At 46.8% G+C, this 24412-nt stretch overlaps 3 protein-coding genes across 4 annotated transcripts; 2 read left to right on the top strand and 1 right to left on the bottom strand.

Moving 5' to 3' along the window:
- The first annotated feature begins 4706 nt into the window (after nucleotides 1–4706).
- LOC100273018 (uncharacterized) lies at nucleotides 4707–8626 on the top strand. 2 transcript variants are annotated; one of them, XR_004855957.1, is made up of 11 exons: nucleotides 4707–5015; nucleotides 5140–5307; nucleotides 5416–5490; nucleotides 5587–5639; nucleotides 5771–5921; nucleotides 6185–6295; nucleotides 6769–6895; nucleotides 7039–7139; nucleotides 7426–7581; nucleotides 7986–8038; nucleotides 8179–8505. XR_004855957.1 is itself a non-coding variant. In NM_001147468.1 (11 exons), the coding sequence occupies exons 1-11, from the start codon at nucleotides 4980–4982 to the stop codon at nucleotides 8254–8256; spliced, it is 1092 nt and encodes a 363-aa protein (NP_001140940.1). In that variant the 5' UTR covers nucleotides 4916–4979; the 3' UTR covers nucleotides 8257–8626. The 2 variants fall into 2 exon arrangements, 1 of the variants encoding a protein (NP_001140940.1); NM_001147468.1 differs by having other exon boundaries at nucleotides 4916–5015; nucleotides 7443–7581; nucleotides 8179–8626.
- A 455-nt stretch (nucleotides 8627–9081) lies between these two features.
- On the top strand, nucleotides 9082–10546 carry LOC100276690 (60S ribosomal protein L31-like). Its single transcript, NM_001291563.2, has 2 exons — nucleotides 9082–9250; nucleotides 10034–10546. Exons 1-2 carry the CDS (start codon nucleotides 9162–9164, stop codon nucleotides 10311–10313), a joined length of 369 nt encoding a protein of 122 aa, NP_001278492.1. The 5' UTR covers nucleotides 9082–9161; the 3' UTR covers nucleotides 10314–10546.
- A 626-nt stretch (nucleotides 10547–11172) lies between these two features.
- On the bottom strand, nucleotides 11173–16325 carry LOC100382159 (uncharacterized). Its single transcript, NM_001366774.1, has 8 exons — nucleotides 16116–16325; nucleotides 13664–14461; nucleotides 13276–13570; nucleotides 12721–12927; nucleotides 12456–12629; nucleotides 12083–12271; nucleotides 11867–11980; nucleotides 11173–11774 (listed from the first exon to the last, which is right to left on the bottom strand). Exons 2-8 carry the CDS (start codon nucleotides 14425–14427, stop codon nucleotides 11430–11432), a joined length of 2088 nt encoding a protein of 695 aa, NP_001353703.1. The 5' UTR covers nucleotides 14428–14461; nucleotides 16116–16325; the 3' UTR covers nucleotides 11173–11429.
- Nucleotides 16326–24412: the final 8087 nt, after the last annotated feature.

Here is a 24412-nt window from a genome sequence, read left to right on the forward strand (position 1 = left end):
TGTACACCGGACTGTCCGGTGAACCAGCAGAGCAACGGCTACTTCGCGCCAACGGTGCACCATACGACAGTCAACCACCACCAAACGGCTAGTTTGGTGGTTGGGGCTATAAATACCCCCAACCACCCCACATTCAAGTGATCCAAGTTTTCCCACTTCAACTACTTACAAGAGCTCTAGAATTCAATTCTAAGACACACCCAAGTGATCAAATCCTCTCCAAACTCCACACAACGTCCTAGTGATTAGTGAGAGAGATTTGCTTGTGTTCTTTTGAGCTCTTACGCTTGGATTGCCTTCTTCTTTCTTTGATTCCTCATTGCGATCAAACTCACTTGTAATTGAGGCAAGAGACACCAATCTTATGGTGGTCCTTGTGGGAACTTTGTGTTCCAAGCATTTGAGAAGAGACAGCTCACTCGGTCCGAGGGACCGTTTGAGAGAGGGAAAGGGTTGAAAGAGACTCGGTCTTTGTGACCACCTCAACGGGGAGTAGGTTTGCGAGAACCGAACCTCGGTAAAACAAATCCGTGTGTCACACTCCTTATTCGCTTGTGATTTGTTTTCCACCCTCTCTCGCGTACTCAATTATATTTCTAACGCTAACCCGGCTTGTAGTTGTGATTATTTTTGAGAATTTCAGTTTCGCCCTATTCACCCCCCCTCTAGGCGACTTTCAGGTAGGGGTGAAAATGGGACGGATACGGACGGATACTAGGTCATCTCATATCCTACCCTAATACAATTTTTTCGGATACAGGATCGGATACGGATAGTTAAAATCCGGGACGGGTTCGAGTAATAATTAGGGATACAGGACGGGTTCGAGTAATAATTAGGGCGGGTAAGAAACGGATATCGGATATTACCCGGATAGATAACGGATATTAGTCGGATAGTTCGTCCTGATGATATTAGGTTCCCAATCATCCAACAGACAAATAAAATAAGAAATACACAATCATGTATATGATAGCTCAAATATAGAAAAAATATTGACAAAATGGACACATACAATTCAAAGTTACTAATCACAAGTTCATTATGTACTTACAGTGATTTCACGTACAATTCACGCAATAAGTGGAAGTGAAGTGGAAGAAATGTTGTATTATTATTTCAGAAGCAAATCACATAAAAAGATTTATTATTTAAGAAACAAATCACATAAAAAATTATTGTTTATGAAGCAAATCACATAGTATATCGCACACGTTCTAATCAGTTGACCATCCTACAAAGTTCAAAATCCAAATAGATTATTATTTAAAAACAAATCACATAAAAAGGGAAATAATATAAAAACAAAAAAGTAAAAGGTACGCTATGTTTGTTGTGTCTTGTGTTTGAGTCAAATGGCCCAACTAGCTTCTAACCGGTTGGCTCTGATGGCCCACGGGTTTCAGCGCAACCTACTCTCTCCTCTGCAGCCACTTTTAATCCCACCTTGCCTAGTCGATTTCGTTGGGGATGACTTGGCTCTATAAAGGGAACACGAGACCTCAAAGCAAGACTGTATGTGTGTGCGACCTCCATGTCGTATTTTAAAAAAATATAAATAAAATTTGATCGGATATTTATCGAATCATGTTCGGATTCGGATGTATTCGAAAAATGTATCGGATATTTGGTATCCGATGTCGGATAATATTTGTTCAAATTACACCCCTGCGCACGCAGGAACTGAACCGGGTACCCGCTAACCGGGTACCTGTATCCTACCCGTACTTCTCGGGTATTTGCCGGGTAGTGGTCATCCTGTATCCTACCCGTATCCGATGTATATCCGGGTAGTATCCGTATCCGACCCGTATACAAAATTACCCGTATCCGGTACCTGAAAAACTGGGTATTTTAAGTACCCGTATCCGGTATCCGCCGGGTAATCTCGTCCCGTTTTCACCCCTACTTTCAGGCGGGCACCAGCCTATGTGGGAGGCAAAGCCGCGGCTCAGCTCGCTCCCCACCACCGCAATCCCCACCACCGCAAGGTTGATGAACATCCTTGAAGCCAAGCACCAGTGGAAGAGCGCCGCTCCCACAAGGCCGCGCACCTCCAGCAGAGGGAAGACAAGACCGGTAGCACCGGCCCGCTAGGGAAAACAAAAGGCACGAACTCTCTAGCGGCAAGCTCATAGGAGTGGATGACGCCGGCGCAAATCTTTCCACCAAGCGTCGGCGCATCCCATCCAAGCAGGCGGTATACCATTTCGAGCACTCACTCAGTCTGGGCGTGCTCGGGATGAAGTCACAAGGCCATGGTAAACTATGGCGACACAAAGCAGAAACCTTGAAGACAAAGGGCGCAGAGAGCTCGAAGGCGAAAGGGCACCGCGAGTGGGAGAGAAGCAAGACATGGCTGCTACTCGAGGGATGAACCCCTTTTTAAAGGCAGATTTCCCCACTCGCGCCCCAAAGCGTCACGGGCAAAGTCTCCCCCGATGCGCACTAGGGTTCCCATCCTATGACACGGGGGCCAGGCCCCACATGTCATACAAGCTGGCCCGAAGCGCGAAGAAGGCAAACTGCCGCACAAGGAGCGTACAACCGCCCCGCGGTTATGTGCCCCTTCATCTTCGCCGCAACCAGCGGTCAGGAAGGCGAACCGCCGCACAAGGAGCGTGCAACCGCCCCGCGGTTATACGCCCCTTCATCTTCGCCGCAACCAGCGGTCAAGAAGGCGAACCGCCGCGCAAGGAGCGTATAACCGCCCCGCGGTTGTATGCCCCCTCGGCTTCGCTGCAGCCAGCGGTCCGACATGGGGGCCTAGGCCCACATGTCATGCACTCGGCGCGCCGGATACTAGGTGCGGAAAGGTCGCACCGCCGCTCGCGCCAATACCGCGTCCCCTCGGGGCCGTCGCAGAAGATTGAGAAGATAAATTTTCAAAAACCAATACAGCGACTCGAGGCACCCCGCGCATGGCCCAACAAAGGTATTAAGTGCGAAGGTCACGTGTCAGTCAGCCGCGGAGACAGGCGTGACCATGGGCGGACCGACAGTAATTGCATCAACGGGCACGCAGGGGCAGCGAGCCAATCGCCAATCAGACTTTGGCCCCACCTGCAGGCTCATATCCTCCCCTGAGGCAGGCCCGGGGGCCACTGTCGGTACCCTGAATCAGGGGTACCCCCTACTACAGTATGAAGACGTGGTGCTCGTACGGCGTCCCCTGGCCGCACGGTAAACAGCACCCGACCCCGCCACATGGGAAGTTCAAGGGGCACCACGTGACGAGAAAAGATGATGCACCCCACGATGTGTCATTTGGACCGGACCTCCACGAAGGAGCACCGGACCCCTATACGCACAACCCGGACCCCCGATTACGGCTCGGGACTCCCAAGAAGGCACGCCGGGTCCCTCAGATGGGCCCTAGATCCCTCTGAGTAAGGTCCGGGCCACAATGAGGTACCAGGATAGGAGAGACCCTGGCATAAGCAAGGGTCCGGTGCTGACACGTGTCCAGGCCTTATCCGGTGCGCTCACCGCTCAGGCGGAGACCCGCTGCTACCACGTGGCTTGTAACCTGTGACATAAGCCAGCAGGCGGAGCCTGACGTAAGGCCTCTAAAGTCGTGCGACCTCTGCATTTATTGCGGAGAGGACGCGCCGCCTGCCCATCTTGCTGACAGGTGATGTGCCCCCTCAGCATTTAATGTGTCCTGTCCACTCCGCTGGCAGGCGGCGCCAGGGCCATCCTGCAGACGGCACACCTATCCAGTCCACTATCAAACAGCGCGCCCGTGCCGCACGACGCACTGTGCTCATCATCCCTTATGCGAGAAGCTTCCCCTGCACGCCGATACTACGCAGATCTCGGATGTCAGGGCACAAGAAGATTGCTCCAGCAGCGAACAAGTACTACATCTGATATGTTCCTGAGCCCACATGTCGGGGCTCAGTACCTTTGTGCATACCCCCCTTAGCTATAAAAGGGGAGGCATGCAACGTTACAAGACAGGTTTTAGACACGGACTAGGACCCAACTCAGACTTTCAAGCTTCCACAGCAATCTAACACACAGTGAGTAGGGTATTACGCTCCGGCGGCCCGAACCACTCTAAACTCTCGCGTGTTCATGTGCTCGGTGATCGCTTAAGCCAGACAAACAAAACGCTTAAGCCCCTTCCTCATCTTAGGATTAAGTGCGGGTGCAATCCGCCAACCGGCCGGAGAATTCCCTCTCCGACAGTTTTTTTCTTGAAATGATAGCTAAATTCACCTTTACAAAATGATCGGGCTAGTCTCTTATAGTTGCTCTTCAAACCTGATGGCTATATTTTAGGGGTGAACACTTATCAACCTTTTATCTCACCATCTCTTACGTGTCTATATGTTATATTTTTATCTACTATAGACGGAGAAAAAACATTAACGTTTGGCAATATATTTTATAACGTGTCATCAGCACTTATTGGATTACTGACACCGAATCAGCATATCGGCCTGCAACATGTATCTTGGCATGCAAATTTGCAATTCATTCTACTGGACCGAATCTGTGATGGGTTCCCCAAAAAGCTCAGCCCAAGGCCTACTCTGGTCCGAGCCTAATTTGGGTTCGAGCCAACCACGTGGGCCGGATAATCTGTTTGCTTCCTTCCGCGTTGCAGCCCACATTTATTTATTTCCTTCTTTTTTTTGCTGCTAGCTCATCAGCGTTCTCTATCGGTCATCGCTCCACACTCCACTCGACCTCGCATCACATCATCGCACCGCATTGGATTTGGTTTGGTTTTGGTTGGAGGTAGTTCGTTTTGGCGGGTAGCGTAGCGTTGCAGTGACAGGCGAGCCGCGAGCGTACAGCCATTGGAGTTTTAGAGAAGCAGCACAGAGGAGGGGAGACCGGAGATGGTGCCCTGCGCCCAGCAGCCGCAGCTGCCCACAGCTCCTCCTTTCCACACTTTCCGTCAAGCGGGCAGGAGGGTTATTCCGCTTCCTCGTTTACATCGCCGCAGCCGCCGTACCATCGCCACCATGGCCTCCGCCTCCGGCTCCCCCAACCCAGTCGTGGTACGGTGCTGACTCCCTTCCCTTCCCATAATATTAGGTTCGTCTTCCTCTTTCTCTGTCTCAGTTTCAGTCTCAGGCCCTCAGCTCCTCCTGCTCGTCTCCTGTTTGCCATGTGCTGCTGCAGCTAGGGTGCGGCGGCATCTCCGTCGACTACCTGGCCGCGGTGGCATCCTTCCCCAACCCCGACGATAAGATCCGCAGCCTCGCCCTCAAGGTGCAGGGGGGCGGCAACACTGGCAACGCGCTCACTGCAGCTGCACGCCTCGGCCTCCGTCCCAGGATCATTTCCAAGGTCCATTCTTGATCTCCACCCCCCCCCCCCCCTTTGACTAGACACAGGTAGTCAACGCATAACCTTGCTCTAATGCATACAAGAATCCATCCATCCCGTCTGGATCAGGTAGCCAACGATGCTCAAGGAAGAAGCATCCTCAGCGAACTCCAAACTGATGGCGTGGACACATCCTACATCCTGGTGCGAATCACTATCCCTCAACGATTCAGTGACAGTCACTCCGGTGCTAAAATCGTTGTCCTCAAGAATGCTGCATCCATCCATTTTTTTTCTCAGGTCGCAGAGAACGGGAACTCACCCTTCACCTACATAATAGTTGATGAACAGACGTGAGTTTACTTGCCACGCTCACTCTCATGTGAACGTCCTCTAGTTTTTATCCTGGAACTGGGATGGTCCTTTATTTAGCCCAATTATCTTACTGAATTATTATATTCAAACATCCCCTTTTGACTTCCAGGAAAACTCGTACATGTATACACACTCCTGGTTCTCCTCCCATGGTGCCAGAAGAGCTCACAAAGGCAAACTTGTCGTCCGCTTTAGATGGCGTGGACATCGTCTACTTCGATGTACGATTGCATGACATTGCTTTGCTTGTTGCTGAAGAGGTAATTGCTTTCAGGCACAATCATCTAAAGTGCACAAGAACAAAACAAAACAAAACAAAGTATTGTCCCGCGCAGTTTTGTTTGCAAATAGCTTATAAATCATAGACTAGGCTCTGAATAGGAAATTTGTTTTAATTTTGTCCATGTTGTCAGCCTACACCTTCTGTTGCATTAAAGCCACACATTAGCATTTCTATGGTTAATTTTCTCCTTTTTGCACTGTCACTGAGACTGACCTTTGTTTATGGAACAATCCAGTGCAGGCAAGTCAAAGAAAAATCCCTATTTTGATTGATGCCGAAAGAAAGAGGGAGGGACTGGACGAGCTTCTCAACTTTGCATCTTACGTTGTATGCTCTGCAAAGTTTCCTCAGGTAGGCTGTTGGATTGCAAAAGAGCAAAACGGCATAACTGCATAGTCCTACCCAAGACACACCCAGTTTACTGTTCTCAAGTTTTACTATAAAAACGTTGCCTTTTATCAACTTCTCCTTGTAGCAATATAAACCTCTTACATTTCTTATGACTGAGGCAAAAACAAATTCTTATATACTTCTCATAGTGTAAGGCCCGCAATCATATTATTTATGATGCAAACTTGTGCTGGCTTTGCTTTACCGTAATCTAGCTTAGAGTTGGATTAGCATAATCAAATCAGGCGCTTAGCAACAGAATTTCCTTGTGCTGGATATTTTGCTTAGCAAGTAGCAACAGAATTTCCTTGTGCTGGATATTTTAGGCTTTTAGAACACTAAAGGCTTTGTCCTTCTGCATATGTTTTGCACTTTCAGTTCTGTGGTTCTTGTTGATTAGTGATATATTCTTTCCAACTGATCTAAATTTGTAGGCTTGGACAGGAGCCTCATCAATACCTGTTGCTTTAGTATCCATGCTTTCAAGGTTACCAAACATCAAATTTGTTATTGTAACTCTGGGGGAGAAAGGTTGCTTGATGCTTGAGAGAAGCAGTACAGGTTAGTCTTCCGTTGCTCTGTGTGTTAATGTTAGCTAAGTATTTGAGATAAGACATGGATATAGGGGATTATGTATTCAGTCGACAAAGGATCCAGTGATATATTTCTTTCTTTCTTTTTTTTTGGAAAAAAACACGTTGCAGATGCTTCTGAGGCAGGGGAAATAGATGCAGAGGCTTTATTCGAATCACTAGAGAAGAGCATTGATCAGAGTTCTACTATACCAAAATGTGTTGCTTCCAAGGTATGATGCCTTATAATGCACATGGGCTGGGTGTATTTTTTTCCACACATAGGTATATTCCTCTATCAACTTGAACTATATGTACAGATATAATCGCACTGTAGGAGCTGCAATACACGTTTTTTTTTGTTTGAAAATTAAAATTGAAATATGGAGCAGCACACACATCAAAATCTCTGCTTCTAGACTAACACATTTTTTTGGAGTATAGCAGCGGCAATATGTATGATATTCATGGCTCATGCTCGCAATTTTGAATATTATTTTTCTAACCCATTTCTTTAAGCTTCTGTTTGTTTTCAGTCAAACTTGAGAATAAGCGCGGATGGAGTAAGCTCGATAAGTGGCAGGTTACTTCTAGGTACGGCCGAAGTTATACCACCTGGTGAACTCGTAGATACAACTGGCGCTGGAGATGCATTCATTGGAGCAGTTCTATATGGTCAGTGTGCAATGTTTCCTTTTCCACGCCACATATTGCTGCAAAAACTGGTTCTTCCATTTATTAGTGCTTCTATTTTGTTGGTGAAGCTAGTCAACTTCCTTTTTTTCTGAAATCAGTTGTGGCAAGCTAAGCAATTACTTTCCTGTGTTATATCGATAATGGTCCGTACCTAAGTTGTTGAAGTTCCTCTTACATAACGCTCTTTACATTATCATAGTAACCAGTGCAGAACATTACGATACCGAAAACAAACACATCGCATCACCTGCTTGTATCCTACTGTTGTTTCTTTGTGGTGATGTGGTCTCAACCAGGAGTACTTTGTTTAGTTGCAAATGTGATTCCTGAGTCAGTTTTGAGATCTTTACTACTTGGCCATAAATTTTGTTCTTTTGGACTAGGTTTATGCACCAGCATGCCACCGGAGAGGATGCTACCTTTTGCTGCACGAGTGGTAAGGCACCTTTCATAAATGTACTCTGTTGCAACTTGCAAAATACTTAGAGGAAGATGCCACGTGTAATTGCACATCAGAATGCATGGGTTGCTCGCCTTGTTCTCTTATAGATGGAAGTGTTTGTGTGCAATACGCAGGCTGGTTGTGGTTGCAGAGGTCTGGGGGCTCGAACCAGCCTTCCCCATCGCGCAGACCCACGCCTGGCTGGCTATTGATCCGAATTCAGAAGGGCTGCATCCTCCATGACCACCTGCCTGCACCCCGTCCAATGGTTGTGAATATTCCAGTCCCGATCAGATCAAATAAGTCATCAACTATTAGCAGCACATGAAGACTATCATTGTGATAGCTATTATTTTGCGATGATTATGCAACTATATGGTTCCAACTTGCTAGCTCCAGGCATACCAGGCCTGTGCACCTTTTACGGGTGTAGAAAGTTATACAAATTCCGATTGTCACGAGGTGTGGTGTGCCCTAATCAAAGCTAAAGGTGAAATTATCAAAACGATACAAAATCGATTGTAAAGAGGTCTTGAAGTTTAAGACCCATTAAATTTTCTATCAATAAATGTAGTCTAATGTATCTATCATTCACACAAATCTTCTTTTGCGACCCATGTCGAGACTCTATGCTTTTATGTTGTGTGTCTATCTAATATAATTATAAAGCTCACTATCTAAAAATCTAATACAATAAAGTATTCCCAAATTAGAATTCGTTGTAGTCTTTTAGTGGATTTATACAATAATTCATGTATTTTATACAATAATTGATTTATACAATAATTGATGTATTTTGTATATGCTTTTATGTTCGCTAATTTGGTTTAGCGCCTATTTTTGGATCCCAGTTGCTAAAATCAGCACTATGTCTAGATGCCAATTAGAAGGTGACATTTAAGCCACATACAGCCCACGGGCCACGGGGACCGAGCAATGGGCGCATGAATGGGCTAGCACACCATCCGGCCCATGTAGCCACGTCGTTCTGTGGGCAGCTCATATAAAATGCAACCCCAGTATCCGGTAGGGTTTTCCTCTCGCGCCGCCGCGGAACACAACACCGCACCACACTACCCAGCGGAATCCGCCCACCCGCACCCGGAGCAGAGGAGATATGTCGCAGGGGAAGGGAGGAGCGTCGAGGAAGGAGGAGGTGGTCACCAGGGAGTACACCATCAACCTCCACAAGCGCCTCCACGGCTGGTACTTCTCCCTCTGGCCACCTTGCTGCGGGGGCTGCACACTGTTCTCGCTGCGAGATCTGGCTCGCTTGCGAGATTCTTCGTCTCGCTGCTGATAGTATTTAGGCGCGGTAGCGGATGGTTTTTTCTATTCGATACTACTCGTAGACGAGATCTGGCTCAACTAGTGTATGTTCTGTGTGATCAGTTATATACTATTCGTACTCTGCTTAGGAGCACGAGGAGATGAAACAGTACGATGACCTTGCCTGCTTGTGGTTTGTAGTATTTGTAGCGGCACTGGTTTGGTATTTTCCTCATTTCATTTGCTAATTAGTTTGTCGAAAGGTAAATGTAATAGGCATCTAGCTCCGCCCTTTATTACCATTTGGAATTGCAAAATTTGCTGCCAGTTAGGAATTGATGAACCTATATTGAGAAGGCAGATATAGCCTGTATATGCTCAATTAACATTCTTATCAGGTAAAATTCTAGTGACTGTTAGAGTTTGCTTTTAACAAACCATGCAAGGCTTAGAAACCTCATGAATCATGACTAATGAGATAGTGTGCATTTCATTGATTTTGGCTTTGTCTATGTATGAGTATACTCAAATTGTTAAGCATGACTAGAAGGTTGGCTGCTTTGATCCAATGTGTTTTTTTCAGTTGCTGAATGCTTATCCAAGTGTCTTCTGTTATCTGCATGACCTCTCGTTCCTGCTTGACATTGTACTGTTACTGTAATTGAAGGTTACTGAATGCCGCGATCCCACTTCTTACCAACATTTTCTCATGTCTGGCAGCACATTCAAGAAGAAGGCACCCAACGCCATCAAGGAGATCAGGAAGTTTGCGCAGAAGGCCATGGGCACCACGGACATTAGGATTGATGTGAAGCTCAACAAGCACATCTGGAGCAGCGGGATCAGGAGCGTGCCGCGGAGGGTTCGTGTGAGGATCGCCCGCAAGAGGAACGACGAGGAGGATGCCAAGGAGGAGCTCTACTCCCTTGTCACCGTCGCGGAGATCCCCGCCGAGGGCTTGAAAGGGCTGGGGACCAAGGTCGTTGACGATACCGATTAAGCTGTCGCGTTATCTACATCTTTAGAGAGTTCCTAGTTTGTATTTGCAACAGCAAAACCTTTTGTATTCACAAAGTTGTCTATTTCCGCAACAGAATTGCATGGCTAGTTTTCTTTTCATTGCTGCTGCATCCTTTTCTTCATTATCGCCCCCTGGGAAGTCGCTGCTCATGGGACAAGTTTGGAAATCTCCATGTGTGGTGTTTACGTTATCAAGTTGTGTTCCTTGGATAACTTGTCAGTATGGTTTTAGCAACTTCGCCCTGTGATGGCTTGGAATCCCCCATTTCAATGGCAGGGTGAATTCTCTCTTTAGTGTTAGGGCTAATTTGTTAACCTATTTTTCCAAAGGATTTCTATTTTTTCAAGGGAAATTAGTTCATTTTCACTTGGGAAATGGAAATCCTTTGGAAAATGGGGGCCAGACTAGCCCTTAGCTGGAACATATATCCGACAGGCTTCGCTAAATTGTTTAGGTGTGCTGTGAGGACCTTTTGTTCACTAGTACAGTAGTACTCTATTGTGATGGGAATCCTAATTGATCAGCCATCACTCTCCTGGTGGCAGCTGGCTGCAAATGTTGTGGGGTTTTGGTTGGGGGGAGAAGACACCTTCAGCGAACTTGATCAGGGCACATCAAGCTGCATTGAACTTGATAGATGGGCGCAATCCAGAGTAGCCTTAGCAGATGGGGTGCCACCGTCGGTGCAAAGCAGCATTAGCAGCTGGGGAGTCACCGTCGGCGGCCGCCATCCGACTGCGACTGGTTTCCGTTGGCCCATCACCATACACACACATACACTGATATGTTAAGAATAGTGGCGACAGCTCAAAGGTAAGCGTCTCAAGTGCCCATCAGATTGGTAGGTGAAGAGAATGTCATATCATTATAGAATTTTAACTCAATACTGTATCTGTATCTTTGCCGACACCCTCTTTTGCTGCTATATACTACAAAAGAGCTAAGATACATAGGATCGTGGGAATGTACAGTACAAGGAAGTGTTGCATTTTTACTGTAGAGATTGCTGAAGACCCCACACAAATAGGCCTTCTTGTGCTCTCATTTGGGTGGCAGTAGAAGAGATTTTAGGTTTTACAGGCTCGTCATCATCCATCACCGTTGCTCCAGCCCCCATACTTCTCTTAGGAGCGTGTATCTTGTATTCTCCATGGAAACTCCTCTCCCAGCACTGAAGTGTGCCAAACCGTTCGACGGAGAAGGTGGGGCGCTCCTGTCGATTAGGGATGCGAGGGGAGAATCCAGGTCGTCAAGGTCGTCGTCACTGGTGTACCCTCTCCTCTGCACCATTGAGGCTTTCCTGTCCAGCTTCGCGCCACCTCCTATGTCTGCCGCTCTCTCTGCCGCGTCCAACGTTGAAGGTGTGCGGTACACTATAGGGGCAGCGGTGCACGGAAACACACTGGTCACGTCTTTGTTGGCGTGACGCTCCAGCAAGCTCTGCATAGCATATGTATATCAGTGCATTTGAGTGACATTGTCAGCAAGATGTAGTGTGCAAGGCTGGAGTAGAGAGAACGAGTGGAACAAACCTCGGAATTCAGCTCTTCTAAGACCGTGCTTGGAACCGGATCAGGGCAAAACTCATCTGGGGTGAAGTTGCACAGGATCCTAGTCACTAACTGAAGGCCAATTGAGGGACAAACCTAAGAAAGACATCAGAATGTTTAACTGCGACAGAAATTGATGGTTACGTAACAAGAGGAAGCAGTGTGGTAGTTTGTCAGCTGCTATGCACAAACACTGACCTCTTTCCTGATAGATTTTTCAAGGAGCATGTCCTTTGGGAGCATCAGGAGATCACTTAGCTCATTGAGAAGTTGAAACGATTTCGTTTCAGCTGCGGCTCTTCTTTCGTCTTCAACATCTCCTATGTCCTCAGAATCATCATGATCTATGCCAAGCTTATCTGTCAGCCATCTGGACCAGTTTCCAATCTGCAGTCATTTTATTTCATATAAATTCATTGTTTGGGGTGAGGTGTAATAGCAAGACCCAACTGTATTTGTATCTAATTTTGTTCCTTAGCAAGCTACATCCTAACAAACAGCCACATAACAATTACAACAGAAAAAAGGAACAGGTAGTAATGCATAAAAAACGAGTAAATTAGGCACGTACAGAGTTCTTCAGCTGCGCGCCTGACCCAAAGCTTAGATCACCAGCTGGAATTGGTAGGACTTTTGGGTCAACAATTGGGTCAGATATAGGGTCTGTTGGTATCTCACTTGCTGATTCACGTAGGATGGCATTGAACATGGCAACATCCAAACGGGCTACACACTGCTCCATCACCTAATAATGAAGAACTCGCAAAGTTCAGAAATATACTTGCAGTAACAAAAAGAACTGCTTATTCTTTGAAACTAAGGATGTTAAAAAATACCAGTTTTGCTAATACTGGTAAACAGCCACACTCATGTCTGCCAGCACTGAGGGGGCACATTCTGCTGAATGCGTCCTGAAACGCAGCCTTCCACAGGTTAACAGAAAAGGTGCCCTGCTGCTGATCACCCAAAGCAGGACCTAGCACTCTACCAGCCTTTGGAGTTGATGATCCTTCTGCCCGTTTTTGCATGTGAGGAGTTAGTGCCTGGAAGAGAAACATCCATAAGAAAACTGACAACATGAAGAATCAGAACATATTCAGACAACAAGTAGCCATAAGACCGCAAGACAGATCCTGTGCCGAAGACTCCCAGAGTCTGAGAAAGGGATCAAACTGAGGCAAGCCTCCCCCGCAAATGTGAAGAGGCTGCTTTGAAACGCATGACCTTGTGACTCAGTGAGACAGCTCTCACCACTACATCAGGTCTGCCCTTCTAAGTAGGCCATAAGAGACATTGACTTTCTTTTAAAAAAAGAAAAACACCAGGCTAGGACAGGGTGTTCCCAGCTTCATTGAAGTGTCAGTCAGAATTTGTCTAAGACAGACATTTACCTGCCACCATACTGTCTCAACAATGCGAGAAAATATCCAAGACTCAATCTTCTCTAATGCAGCCAAAAGTGTACTTGTTTCCTGCCAATCATCTGGCATCAGCCTCGCAGCAAAGTTGGCTTGCGTGCCATTGTAGTTGTTTCTCCACAGCATTGTCATAGATTTCCCACCAAGTTTTTTGGCACCACCATTCATGCTCATATTCGTCATGGATGGAGTAAATTGATGTGAGATGCCAAAAGTTTGTACAATTATCTCCCTGAGGACAACTGTGTTGGACAGCCAGAATGTCAGCCTATAACAATAGTAGTTTGTTAGTTCGAGGGGGTTTTTTGAGTAATGTTATGATGGAGCTAAAAATTTCAGATTAAATGCAGCTAAGTTATACCTCGAAGCATCATTGCTACTGGACTTTGCAACAAGAACAAGACCAGAAGCAATGCTTTTTGCTACCGAAGCTCTCTTATCTTCAGACCAAGACTTGGATGCATGGATATATAACCTAGACAGACGCCGAGCTGGGGTGTGCAACTTATGTGCTGAACTTCCATGCTCGGGCACTACAGAGTACAGGGAAACTTCAAGAGCAGCAACTTCACGAAGTTCTTGTTCCAACTTGTCGATTTTCAGCACTAATTCCTCATTGCCTTGATCTACAACTGATTTTCCATGATCAACTACCTTGTCTTCAATATCAGGAATTTCATCATCAGTACCAGTACTCTGATCACAGCGTGGAGCTTCATCTAACACATTGATCTCCTTGGCCTCCTCAGTGCCTCTATCATCAACAGTTCCAGCATCACTGATTATATCGTCTGTTTCCTCAGACAATTCTGATGGAGGGCGGGAAGGAATTCTTGTAATATCTGGTTTTCTAACGTCAACAGCCTTAGCAGCACTAACTGTTTTCTTTTGTTTCTGAGGCTTGTTCTGTACATTGTTTAATCCTTTATGTTGCAGCTTGTTTTGAGCTTGACGGCTGGCGCTGCTTTTGGTCGTTCGGGGGCTATTATCTTTTGACTCCTTTTTACCGAGCCTCTTTGGAACCCGAGACTCACCTTGTGATGAAAAGGAGTCTCTAGCAGGTACATAATCTGATCCAGTCCCCCTCTTCTCATCTCTCCCCTCCCCGTTATCTCTTGCGCCCATTTCGGGATACTTCAAATTGTTAGAAACTTGATGCCTGGAGAAATAATAAGCACAGATGGTTAAGTTGTTCTAGCAACTTCTGCAAAAATGATCAGGCTTCCAAAAGCAAGCATGTTAAAATAAATACAACACTGATGACACTCGGATCAGGATTCAGAAGAAACAGGAGGCCCAGAAAAGTGCTCATGCTAAAAGGAGAAACCTTCATTAAATAAAAATGTGACCAACTTCCAACCCAATCAGTTAAGAAGATTGGCGATGGGCACACTAAAAAGTAAAGAAGTGAAATGCACACATTAAAAGTGTGGTTATTAATCGTGAAGGTAACCTATCTGAACTCAGATCAAGCTTGCTCTCGCTTCCATTAGAACCTTTAGGGCCCTGTATGGATCCAACCCAGCTAAACTTTAGCCAGCTAATTTGGCCAGCTGAACTCTATGATGTGAATTCCAAACAGGACCTAACTCTGTGATGTGAAATTGAAATCAAAGTGCCGACTGCCAATGGACAGGACCGGTAAAGAGTTTTATTGGGATCCCATCTATTTTAGGTAGTTGATCAAGGTTAAGCTGCACTTTGGTGATCCAAACAGCCCTACTAAATTTGGTGGTAGTTAATGAATGGCAAGATCGTTGAACTCAAAAGCTTATCTCAGACATGACAACTCAAAAGCTTACCTTGAACACGAGTACCAATCAGAATCGGTACAAGACGGTTACCTAGAGAGAACTATAAAACGACTAAATTACCACATAAATAGGGAAACGCACCACCGAACTGCACTCTACTCAAGGTAAAGACAGTAGCAGCATCATGGAAAGGTTGCCAAACATGCATCAGGAGCCACTCGCGAACCAAAAACCTTTTCCCCACTCCATGACACAAATCAAGAAACGGTAACAGCTGCCGGAAATGGCCAATCACAAAACCCAGAGCGGGGGTAGGCTGGCCGCCTGGCCCAGGGCCTCCCTCCCGTAGTGGCCAGGAACAGGCAATTCAATACTCCGAGCACACGAACAGCTTAAAAGGGGGAGAACATTCCTTCATAAATGCGGACCAATCCAACCAAACCGCCGCCACGAAACTCTAATAATAAATCCGCAACCACCTCGCCGGTCGTGCGGGAGCGGATCCGGAGAAGGGAATAGCAGGGCAACGAATCCGGAAGCAGTAACCAAGCACCGACGCACCTGGCCTGCCCATGACAACGGCTAGGCGCCGGGATTCAGAAATGCGGATCGCGGACTAGCTAGCGCCCGCCAGGCGTGATCCTGTCCCCACGCGCCTGCCCGATTCCCTCACGAAATCTCATGAATGGGGGGAACAAAATTAAAACTTGGTAGACAAGCAGAACAATGCTGCCGTCACGGAGCATACAAAGGCCCCAAACTCAGGTGGAGCGGCGGAGGTCCCGGCCCGGCAGACAGAACCGCTCCCCGGAATCGAGAGCCGAAGCCAGAGAAAGCTTAGAAACAAGTTCAAATCCAGCGGGCGTTAGTAATCCGCGGCCTAGCAGAGAGAGAGAGAGAGAGAGAGAGAGAGAGAGAGAGAGAGAGAGAGAGAGAGAGAGATCCGGCGGAAGCTTCCGTTCCGCGGCGCAGGGCTCCAGGCTCCTCCACACATAACATAACACGAGATAGAGAGAGAGAAGGCAAGGGAGTGGCGAGAAGCGAAGAGCAGCGGCTCACCGTCTCCGCGTGGGCCGGCTTCAGTCACCAGCAGCAGACCACACCGAGTCGCCAACCGCAGCGCGATCCAATGCGGGAGCGAGCAGCAGGGCGGCGGCGCGGGAGGCGACGACGACGCCCGCGACCGGCCGGCGTGCTCCGGGTCGCGGCCTGCCTTTGGCTGGGGGTCTGCAACGCCCCGTGCGGCGTGCGGAGGGGAGGGAGATCGTGGTGGGCGAGCGGGCGAGTGGTTGCTCTCCTCTGCGCTCTGCTTAAATCCAACCGACGTCAGGAAGGCGAGTGTGCGTCTACTGCTGTCTGGGTGTATGTGTGTGCGCGCTTTTCTTTTCTTCTTTTTGGGCTCGGGAATTGGCCGGATCCGGTCACCGCGTGGTGAGGTGCACGCCGGCAAGTGGGCCTTCCTGTTTGTTTGTTTTTTTGTTTGACCCTTTTGATTGGCATTGTCCGAAATTCATTTCTATATATGCATTCTTTTTAGTTTGGGAACGTATCATATGCTTATAGAGCTCTTGTGCTCATATGAGCACTTTAAATCTTGTACCTTCATTTCTTATCAAGTGTGAATAAACATTTCTTAGTTTCTTCTGTGTGCCACCCTTGTTGTGCCGCGTTGACTGTCTCTTCTGTGTGCCACTGCTGCCCTCACCTCCTAGATGAGAAATAAATGCATCAGATTTAAAGTGTTCATATGAGTACAAGAGCTCTATGAACACAGGATGCGTTCCCTTTTGGTTTGTAACGGTAATTTGTACCTGACAATAGAAACTACAAAGCAAAACCCGACCCATAAAACCCATCGCAAAACCATCCTCTCTCCACGTTCGAGGGGTGGTAATAGATTAAATGTTACTTCACCATTTGTTTGAGTCTTTAATTAATTTTAGTTAAAAAACAAATAGAAATATAGTCCGTTTGTAATCAGATCTGATTTTTATTATATAAAAATCTACAGCTCATTACCCCTCCGTCTTACTGGACGTACGGTATTTTTTTAAAAAAACCAATCTAGATACGATGACTACGTGATAATCAATAAAACCACAAAGGAACAAAGAAGCCGTCCTTCGTCAATATCAGCGGCCTCCTTTAATTTGTCACCACCTCTGCTCTGATCCCCCTCCTCTTTTAAATGTTCCATTGAGGCTTTATTCCCGCTTCCAGTCGGGGGAGGGACAAGCACTTTCTTCGTGGATCCTTCCTCCAAAGTCCAAACACACATCGCCATGCACCAGCTGGTCTGGATGTAGATCACGGACCCCTTTTAACCTTTTTTGTTCACGCGAGTAAAAAAAAAAAAATTGTAATGTTCGGTTGATGCACAGCCAGTCATAGCACAAGCGGCAGCAGAAGACATTCGTTCCCTCCAATCACTCGGCATGGCGTCTCCGGCCTCCACATGCCAATTGGCATGGCCCCTGTCTCCCTCCCTAGGTGTATATATGATAGCACACTACTGTTATCATCACTCAACTCAATCCATGGCTCCATGCTATGCATGCTCTACCCTCGTCCTCGTGCACCAAATGTGCGTGCTCCATCGGCAGTCACCCCCTCCTCTATCAAGAACCTGGAGAGATCGCCAGCCCCAATCATGTCGCCGAAAGATGCAAGGCCATATTCTCACTTGTGCGGTGCTGCTGCCGTGCAGATTGGGAGAGAGAAAAAAAACAAGAAAACAAGACGGAATAAAAAAGCGACCCGTCCCCTTTTCTTCTCCAAGCATCTTTTGTTTTATTTATATATATATTAATATGTATACACATTACAGAGAGAGAGAGAGAGAGGGGGTGACCTGACTCCGATGCGACGCGACCAAAGTGGCAAAGTGCCCAGCCGGATGCGACCGGCAGAAGCTGTCGGTGGCGGTACAAGCCACCGGCCAGCTCCGGTAGCCGGGGGCCACCGGCAGTGCTGCTCAGAATCGACCGTGATGTATGACAGGCCCGCCATTTCTGTGTGCTTCGTGTGCCATGCCAACAAACCCCACACCACGGTAGATCGTCGTCGTCTGCACTCTGCTACGCCTAGGGGTGGGCATTTTAAAATCGAAACCCGAACCTGAACCGAACCCGAACCCGAATAGACCGAATTATCGGTCTATTCGGGTTTTCGGGTTCGGGTTCGGTTCCTATATGTGCTATATTTCGGGTTATGGGTTCGGGTTCGGTTCCTAAGCTTTAAAACCCGAATAGACCGAATAACCCGAAATATAAAAAACCTCTTAATATATGATGATATTATTATATGATTTATGAGTTTATTAGCTAAAAATTATGATATCATCTTAACAATAATATATATATCTCAGTATGATATTTTTTATAGTCACTTATTGTAATAATAGTACTTCCAATTAATTATAAATTGTATATATTTTAACAAAAGATAATAGTCTCTCTACTATTCGAGTCTATTCGGTGGACCGAATAGACCGAACCGAAATTGTGGGTCTATTCGGGTTCGGTTCCTAAAATTATTTTGGAAATTTCGGTTCTCATTTTTCATAACCCGAAATTTCAAAAACCCGAATAGACCGAACCGAATTACCCTAATAGACCGAATGCCCAGCCCTAGCTACGCCGCTGACGGCCGGTGGGAGGCCGCTTTCAGATCTCAATTATCCTAGTCGTCCGGGGCCAAAGACGACGATCGAGGCTTTTTGGATCGGAAGAGGGAGCACAGTTTAGACGCTTGGAACCATTCACAGCCACAGCAGCCTGCCGCTACTCAGTTCAGTTGCATAGGCCCGGCCGTGAGCAAGCGCAGGCATGGCGTCCGCTGCATGGATATGCACATGCACCTAGTACATTGCAACAGAAACTTCACGCCCAAACCACCCACCTCACCTCACCTCACCACACCATCCACCAGCAACGTACTGATGGTTCTACCTACCCTTCAGTTTCTAGTACATGTTACTTGGAGAGCACATGACCAGCCATCCAACGGGACGGGTACATGTCCATATATTAGATCCTTCACACAAACTGATTTTCAACCAAGCATGTTCACATCATCAGGCACAAACTAGCGCAATCCAAACTTCCACCTACATCCAGAGCCAAGGCCATAGTCGACAGAGAGTTGAAAACTTCATACCATCATCTAAATTTGATTATCCATTGTACAAACCTCTGGGTTTGGAGCAGATTACATCCTTAGAAATAAACATGGTTCCAGCACAGAAATAGATTGCATTCATTCTAATCACATGTAAGACGTAACACTGTAAAATTGGATTTCAGGTCTGCATTTTAACCGACCGCCAATGCCAGAACTTTTTTTTTCTCTGTCCGGGGCAAAATGAACTAGCAACACAGCTCATCGCTACAGTGCCTAGACTGAAGGAGGGGGATCGGTATAGATGTTCAAACGGGTCGCCCGGCCCGACCCGGCACGGGCCCGCTGCTGGCACGACCCGATAAGACAGGTCTGGGCACGGCACGGTTACTACCTCGTGCCGGGCCGGGCCAGCACGCCGTGCCGCCTCCTCGGCCCAGGTCCGGCACGATCGCTGCCAGATCGGGTCGTGCCGTACCATGAGCCCGGTGGGCTAGGTTGGGCCGGGCCACCCAATAGCCCGAAAACATATCAGATTTACAATATGTATTCCAGAGTCCAGATTCATATGTAAATCACAATTCAAGTATATATTCCAAAGGATCACATTAATACTTCAGCAAACAATGTGCAATGCTTCAGCAAACATATGTAAATCACAATTCAAGTATATTTTCTAAATTCAGTTTACACAATCCAGATTCATATACAATACAAGTCATCATACAACTAGAAGTCCACATCACAATTACAAGTCCATATTTCAAAGCATAACATTAATACTTCAGGAAAATAGATATTTAATTAGGTTTGGAGCTAATGTGCAATGTTGCCTCGTTAAAAACTTTTCTAGGTAAAAACTCACACCTCATGAGAAAACCTTAGAAAGGAAAAAAGAGTACAGCTAGCTCTAAATTAAAGTAATAGTGTTCATTACAGTCCACAGTACAGAATACAAATAAGTGTTCATTACAAACATTTCAAACAGAGGTTGCATCTTCAAGGATCATACTTTCATGTATAAGTTCCATTTCTTTGGTGTCCTTCTCCACATTGTGTTGCATATGTGAGTCCGCTAATTCCCAGTCCTTTATACATGATAAAATCTCCACCATATCACTTGTGAGTCGGCGACGACGCTCCTTAATCACTCTGCCAACAAGACTAAAAGTTGATTCAGAAGATATAGTTGAAGCAGGGACAGTCATAACATCTTTAGCAAGAAGAGAGAGAATAGTGAAAGGATCACGATGCCCAAGAGGGGGGTGAATTGGGCTTTTCTAAAAATCAACACCAATTAAAACCTAAGCAAGAGCTAAGCGAGAGCCCAACTTCACCCCAACTACTAGCACTAAGAATATAATACTAGAAATGCAACAATGCTAAGATAAAACTTCAAATACTTGCTAAACAAATACACAATGTAAAGTGCTTGAATTAAGTGCGGAATGTAAAGCAAGGTTTAGAAGACTCATCCAATTTTTCCCGAGGTATCGAAGAGTCGGCACTCTCCACTAGTCCTCGTTCGAGCACCCGCGCAAGGGTATCGCTCCCCCTTGGTCCTCGCAAGAACCAAGTGCTCACTACGAGATGATCCTTTGCCACTCCGGCGCGGTGGATCCCTCGAGACCGCTTACAAACTTGAGTCGGGTCACCAACAAGATCTTCACGGTGATCACCGAGCTCCCAACGCCACCAAGCCGTCTAGGTGATGCCGATCACCAAGAGTAACAAGTCGTAGACTTTCGCTTGACCAAGAGAAGCCTAATGCAAGTGGTGTGTGCTCTAGGTGGCTCTCGCTAGCGCTAATGAGGAACAAAACGCGGATTAAGATTCTCTAATCTCCTCACTAGGCTTTTGGTGCTTGCAATGCTTTAGCAATGTGCTGGAATAAATGTGGAGTGCAAGACATTGAATATGGTGGGTGGAAGGGGTATAAATAGCCCTCACCCACCAACTAGCCGTTACAGGCAACTTTCTACGCACTGGCGCACCGGACAGTCCGGTGCGCCACCGGTGCGCCAACGGTCGTTTCCAACGGCTAGTTCTGACAGCTAGCCGTTGGACTCATGGCACACCGGACAGTGAACAGTCACTGTCCGGTGCACACCGGACAGTCCGGTGCGATGTCCGGTGCGCCACTAAAATTCAACTCTGAAACCTGCACTCTCGGGTTTCTGCGGAAGGAAAGCCTCTGCCCCGGACCAGCCTGGCCCCACCTGGCAGAGGGTGCACCGGACAGTCCGGTGCCCCAGGGCCAGAAACACTAACTCTTGTTTTTCAGCTGATTTTCAAATCGGTTTTCGTTCTATCTTGTGAGTGAGTTCTAGAGTGACACCTAGCACTGTATATGAGTGTGATTGTGCACCAACACTACACTAGAACTCTCTTGGTCAAACTACTCATCGACAACCCCTCTTTATAGTACGGCTAAAAGAGAATAAAAGACCTAACTAAATCGCGAGTGTCCACATCTCCTTGACACTCGGACTCCGTAGACCTTCACCTTTTGTTTCGTCGTTTTAGCCGTCGCTTCGAGTTCTTATCTCCGGGATTATTTTCACCGTTGTAGTACTTCTACCTGTCATGCGACCTAACTTACCATCTGTCTCTGCAAAACACACGTTAGTCACATATAATATACATTGTCATTAATCACTAAAACTAACCAGGGGCCTAGATGCTTTCAATCTCCCCCTTTTTGGTGATTGATGACAACCCTACAAGTTTTGTGAGAGTAGTTTGTTTTGAAGTTTCTGTCAATAGAAAGAATGATTAGTTATACTCAGTAATTTTTGACAGAAAGAACGTGTACCATAATAATAAGAGTGAGCGCATACACATCATAAGATTCTTGTTCATATAAAAGTGAAGTAGGTAAGTTTATGTTCATGCCACCAACTCAATATGTTGAAGTCTTCATTGAACTGTGAGACAGTATCACTGTCAAGATATGAAGATAACTCTGAGACAGAGGCTGCAGTTGCAAAGGTAGCAGAAGAGGGATCAATATTACCTGATCCTGATCCTCCTATTACCTGATCAAAATCATCATCACCATAGATGTCATCCCAAGCCATTTTGTTTCTATCCTCATTAGCATTGGACAATTGGTGTTGTGCCCGCAAGCGCACATCACCAAACTTTGATTCATACAGCTGAAAAGTATTTGTTAACTGAGACCTTACCTTTTGTGGAACCCTAGAGTAATCTGTACCAGTTAGAGTAGACAAACGAAGAAGTATTTTATGAAAACCTCTCATTTTAGCCCTAGGATCTAGAATAAAAGCAAAGGCATACAACAAGGGTATTTTTCTCTAGTACTTTAGAAATTTATCTTTCATAGGAACTACAACTTGTCTTAATAGTTCATCATTTTCATAAGTGTTCAGGTGTCTAGCAATTTTTAAAATTTGATGCAGCATTAAAGGTGATGCAGCATTTTTAAAATTCATCTTTTCTACAGATAAATAGTCCTCTTTAGCCTTACCATTCCAGATGTCAGATGTAAGAGCAACAGATGAAACAGAGTTTTTAAAAGTTTCAATCAGTTTAACTACACGATCATTGTAAAGCTTGACCATGTCTCTAGCAGTGGTTTGTCTAGAAGACTTAACAAATTTAGGATTATGGGCATTACTAATGTACTCTTGAAATGCATCAGACTCTACAAACCATAGAGGTAGGTCCTCTTTAGCTATCAACCGACAGAGTTCAGTATGTGCAACAGAAGGAGAATACTCCCAATGTTTCAAGGAACCATCAGAATTATACTTAAGCACGGATTGAACTATACCAGCACGTTGTTGTTCTCTCTTAGCTAAGCAATTATGACGAAGCAAGTGACCAGTTCCAGAACTAGATTTACCACTTAAAGTAACCTTGCAGTACTTACAAATGACGCCATACCTTACCCTCTTACCATTGACGAGGTGAGTCAGTTCATCAAAGTCTTGCCAAACTTTAGATCTGGGAGGACGCTTACTAGAACTGGTGCCGGTCGCCGCGGTCGGTGTCGAGCTCGTGGAGCCTGTGCCTGTCTGACCACCGGCGGCGGCACCAGGGACATCATCATCGTTGTCGATGTTGATGGCAGCACTACCGCCAAACAGGGCTCGGGCATCCTCGGCTTTGTAATGATCTTCTAGCCGGTGCTCCTCCTCCACAGCGGCCGGATGAAGGTCATCGTCCATGCTGCCGTGCCGTAGACGGCTGGCTCCTCACCGGCGACTGAGGTCCCTCGACGGCTACGCGACACCGACACAAGCGATACCTACGAAATCAAGATCTAATACATAAGATTGGGGGTGGAGAATGGAGATTAGGGTTCGGAGGACGAGGAACACCTGCGTAGCCGGAGCACCTTAGTCGCCTTGAGAGCACCACCGCGAGGACGAGGAGGAACACCACTGCTATGAGGATGCTAGGAGCCCAGGATGGCCGGATGGGGATTACCCAATTAGGGTTCGGGATGTGAGGAAGGGAAGAGGATGAGCGAAGAGATGAGGAGGAGAAGATGAGGAGAGTATAGATGTCCAAACAAGCCGTCGTCGGTAGTCGTCACCAGTAGTCGTCGACGGGAGGGGCGGGATTTCGCTGGCCGCCACCGCCAGACGCCAGTCCGCCACGCCGCCACGGAGAGGATCAGAGGAGGCCAGGAGGGGATTAGGTTTAGGGTTTGTGCCGACTAGCGAGTGAGCGCGTGAGGGGGTCCGCGGGTCGCGGCTAGCGGGGCCGGCATTTTGTGGGCGCTGGGTGGCTGGCCAACGGGTCGACCTCGTGCCTAGCAGTTTTCCGTGCCGGGTCGGGCTGAGCACGACGTGCCGGCCTTGGAGCCCAAGCACGGCACGGCCGCCGTGTCGGGCCGGCCCGAGCACGGTTCGTAGCGGGCCGGGTCGGTACCGTGCTTCAATAGTGCCGGGCTTCGGGTAAACGGGCTACCCGGCCCATATGGACATCTATAGGGATCGGCAACAAACGGACCCAAACTATGGTACCTTGCTATTGCTAAGGTTGTTAGCATTGCATCTCAGTAACAAAATAAATTTACCTCATTAGGAAGAATGGATCCAAAAACCATCACATAACAATTTATAAGGAAAAGACGGGTTGGACCAAATACTAGGGGGGTTGCATGATACATCTAAGTTAAGTATAGCCATGAACAATTTGGGGGGTGGGGGGGGGGGGGGTTGCATTATACACCTAAGTTAAGTATAGCGCCATGAACAAAATTT

Source organism: Zea mays, chromosome 1 (genome assembly GCF_902167145.1).
Source record: "Zea mays cultivar B73 chromosome 1, Zm-B73-REFERENCE-NAM-5.0, whole genome shotgun sequence".
NCBI classification, from domain to species: domain Eukaryota; kingdom Viridiplantae; phylum Streptophyta; class Magnoliopsida; order Poales; family Poaceae; genus Zea; species Zea mays.

Coding starts and splice junctions, on each gene's coding strand:
- LOC100382159 (NM_001366774.1), bottom strand. CDS start 14,427: ATGGGCGCAAGAGATAACGGGGAGGGGAGAGATGAGAAGAGGGGGACT. Junction 12,630..12,720: donor TACCAGTATTAGCAAAACTG/GTATTTTTTAAC, acceptor CTTCATTATTAG/GTGATGGAGCAGTGTGTAGC. Junction 11,775..11,866: donor TAGAAGAGCTGAATTCCGAG/GTTTGTTCCACT, acceptor TATGCTATGCAG/AGCTTGCTGGAGCGTCACGC.
- LOC100273018 (NM_001147468.1), top strand. CDS start 4,980: ATGGCCTCCGCCTCCGGCTCCCCCAACCCAGTCGTG. Junction 6,296..6,768: donor GCTCTGCAAAGTTTCCTCAG/GTAGGCTGTTGG, acceptor CTAAATTTGTAG/GCTTGGACAGGAGCCTCATC. Junction 7,140..7,442: donor CAAAATGTGTTGCTTCCAAG/GTATGATGCCTT, acceptor GTTTGTTTTCAG/TCAAACTTGAGAATAAGCGC.
- LOC100276690 (NM_001291563.2), top strand. CDS start 9,162: ATGTCGCAGGGGAAGGGAGGAGCGTCGAGGAAGGAGGAGGTGGTCACC. Junction 9,251..10,033: donor CACAAGCGCCTCCACGGCTG/GTACTTCTCCCT, acceptor CATGTCTGGCAG/CACATTCAAGAAGAAGGCAC.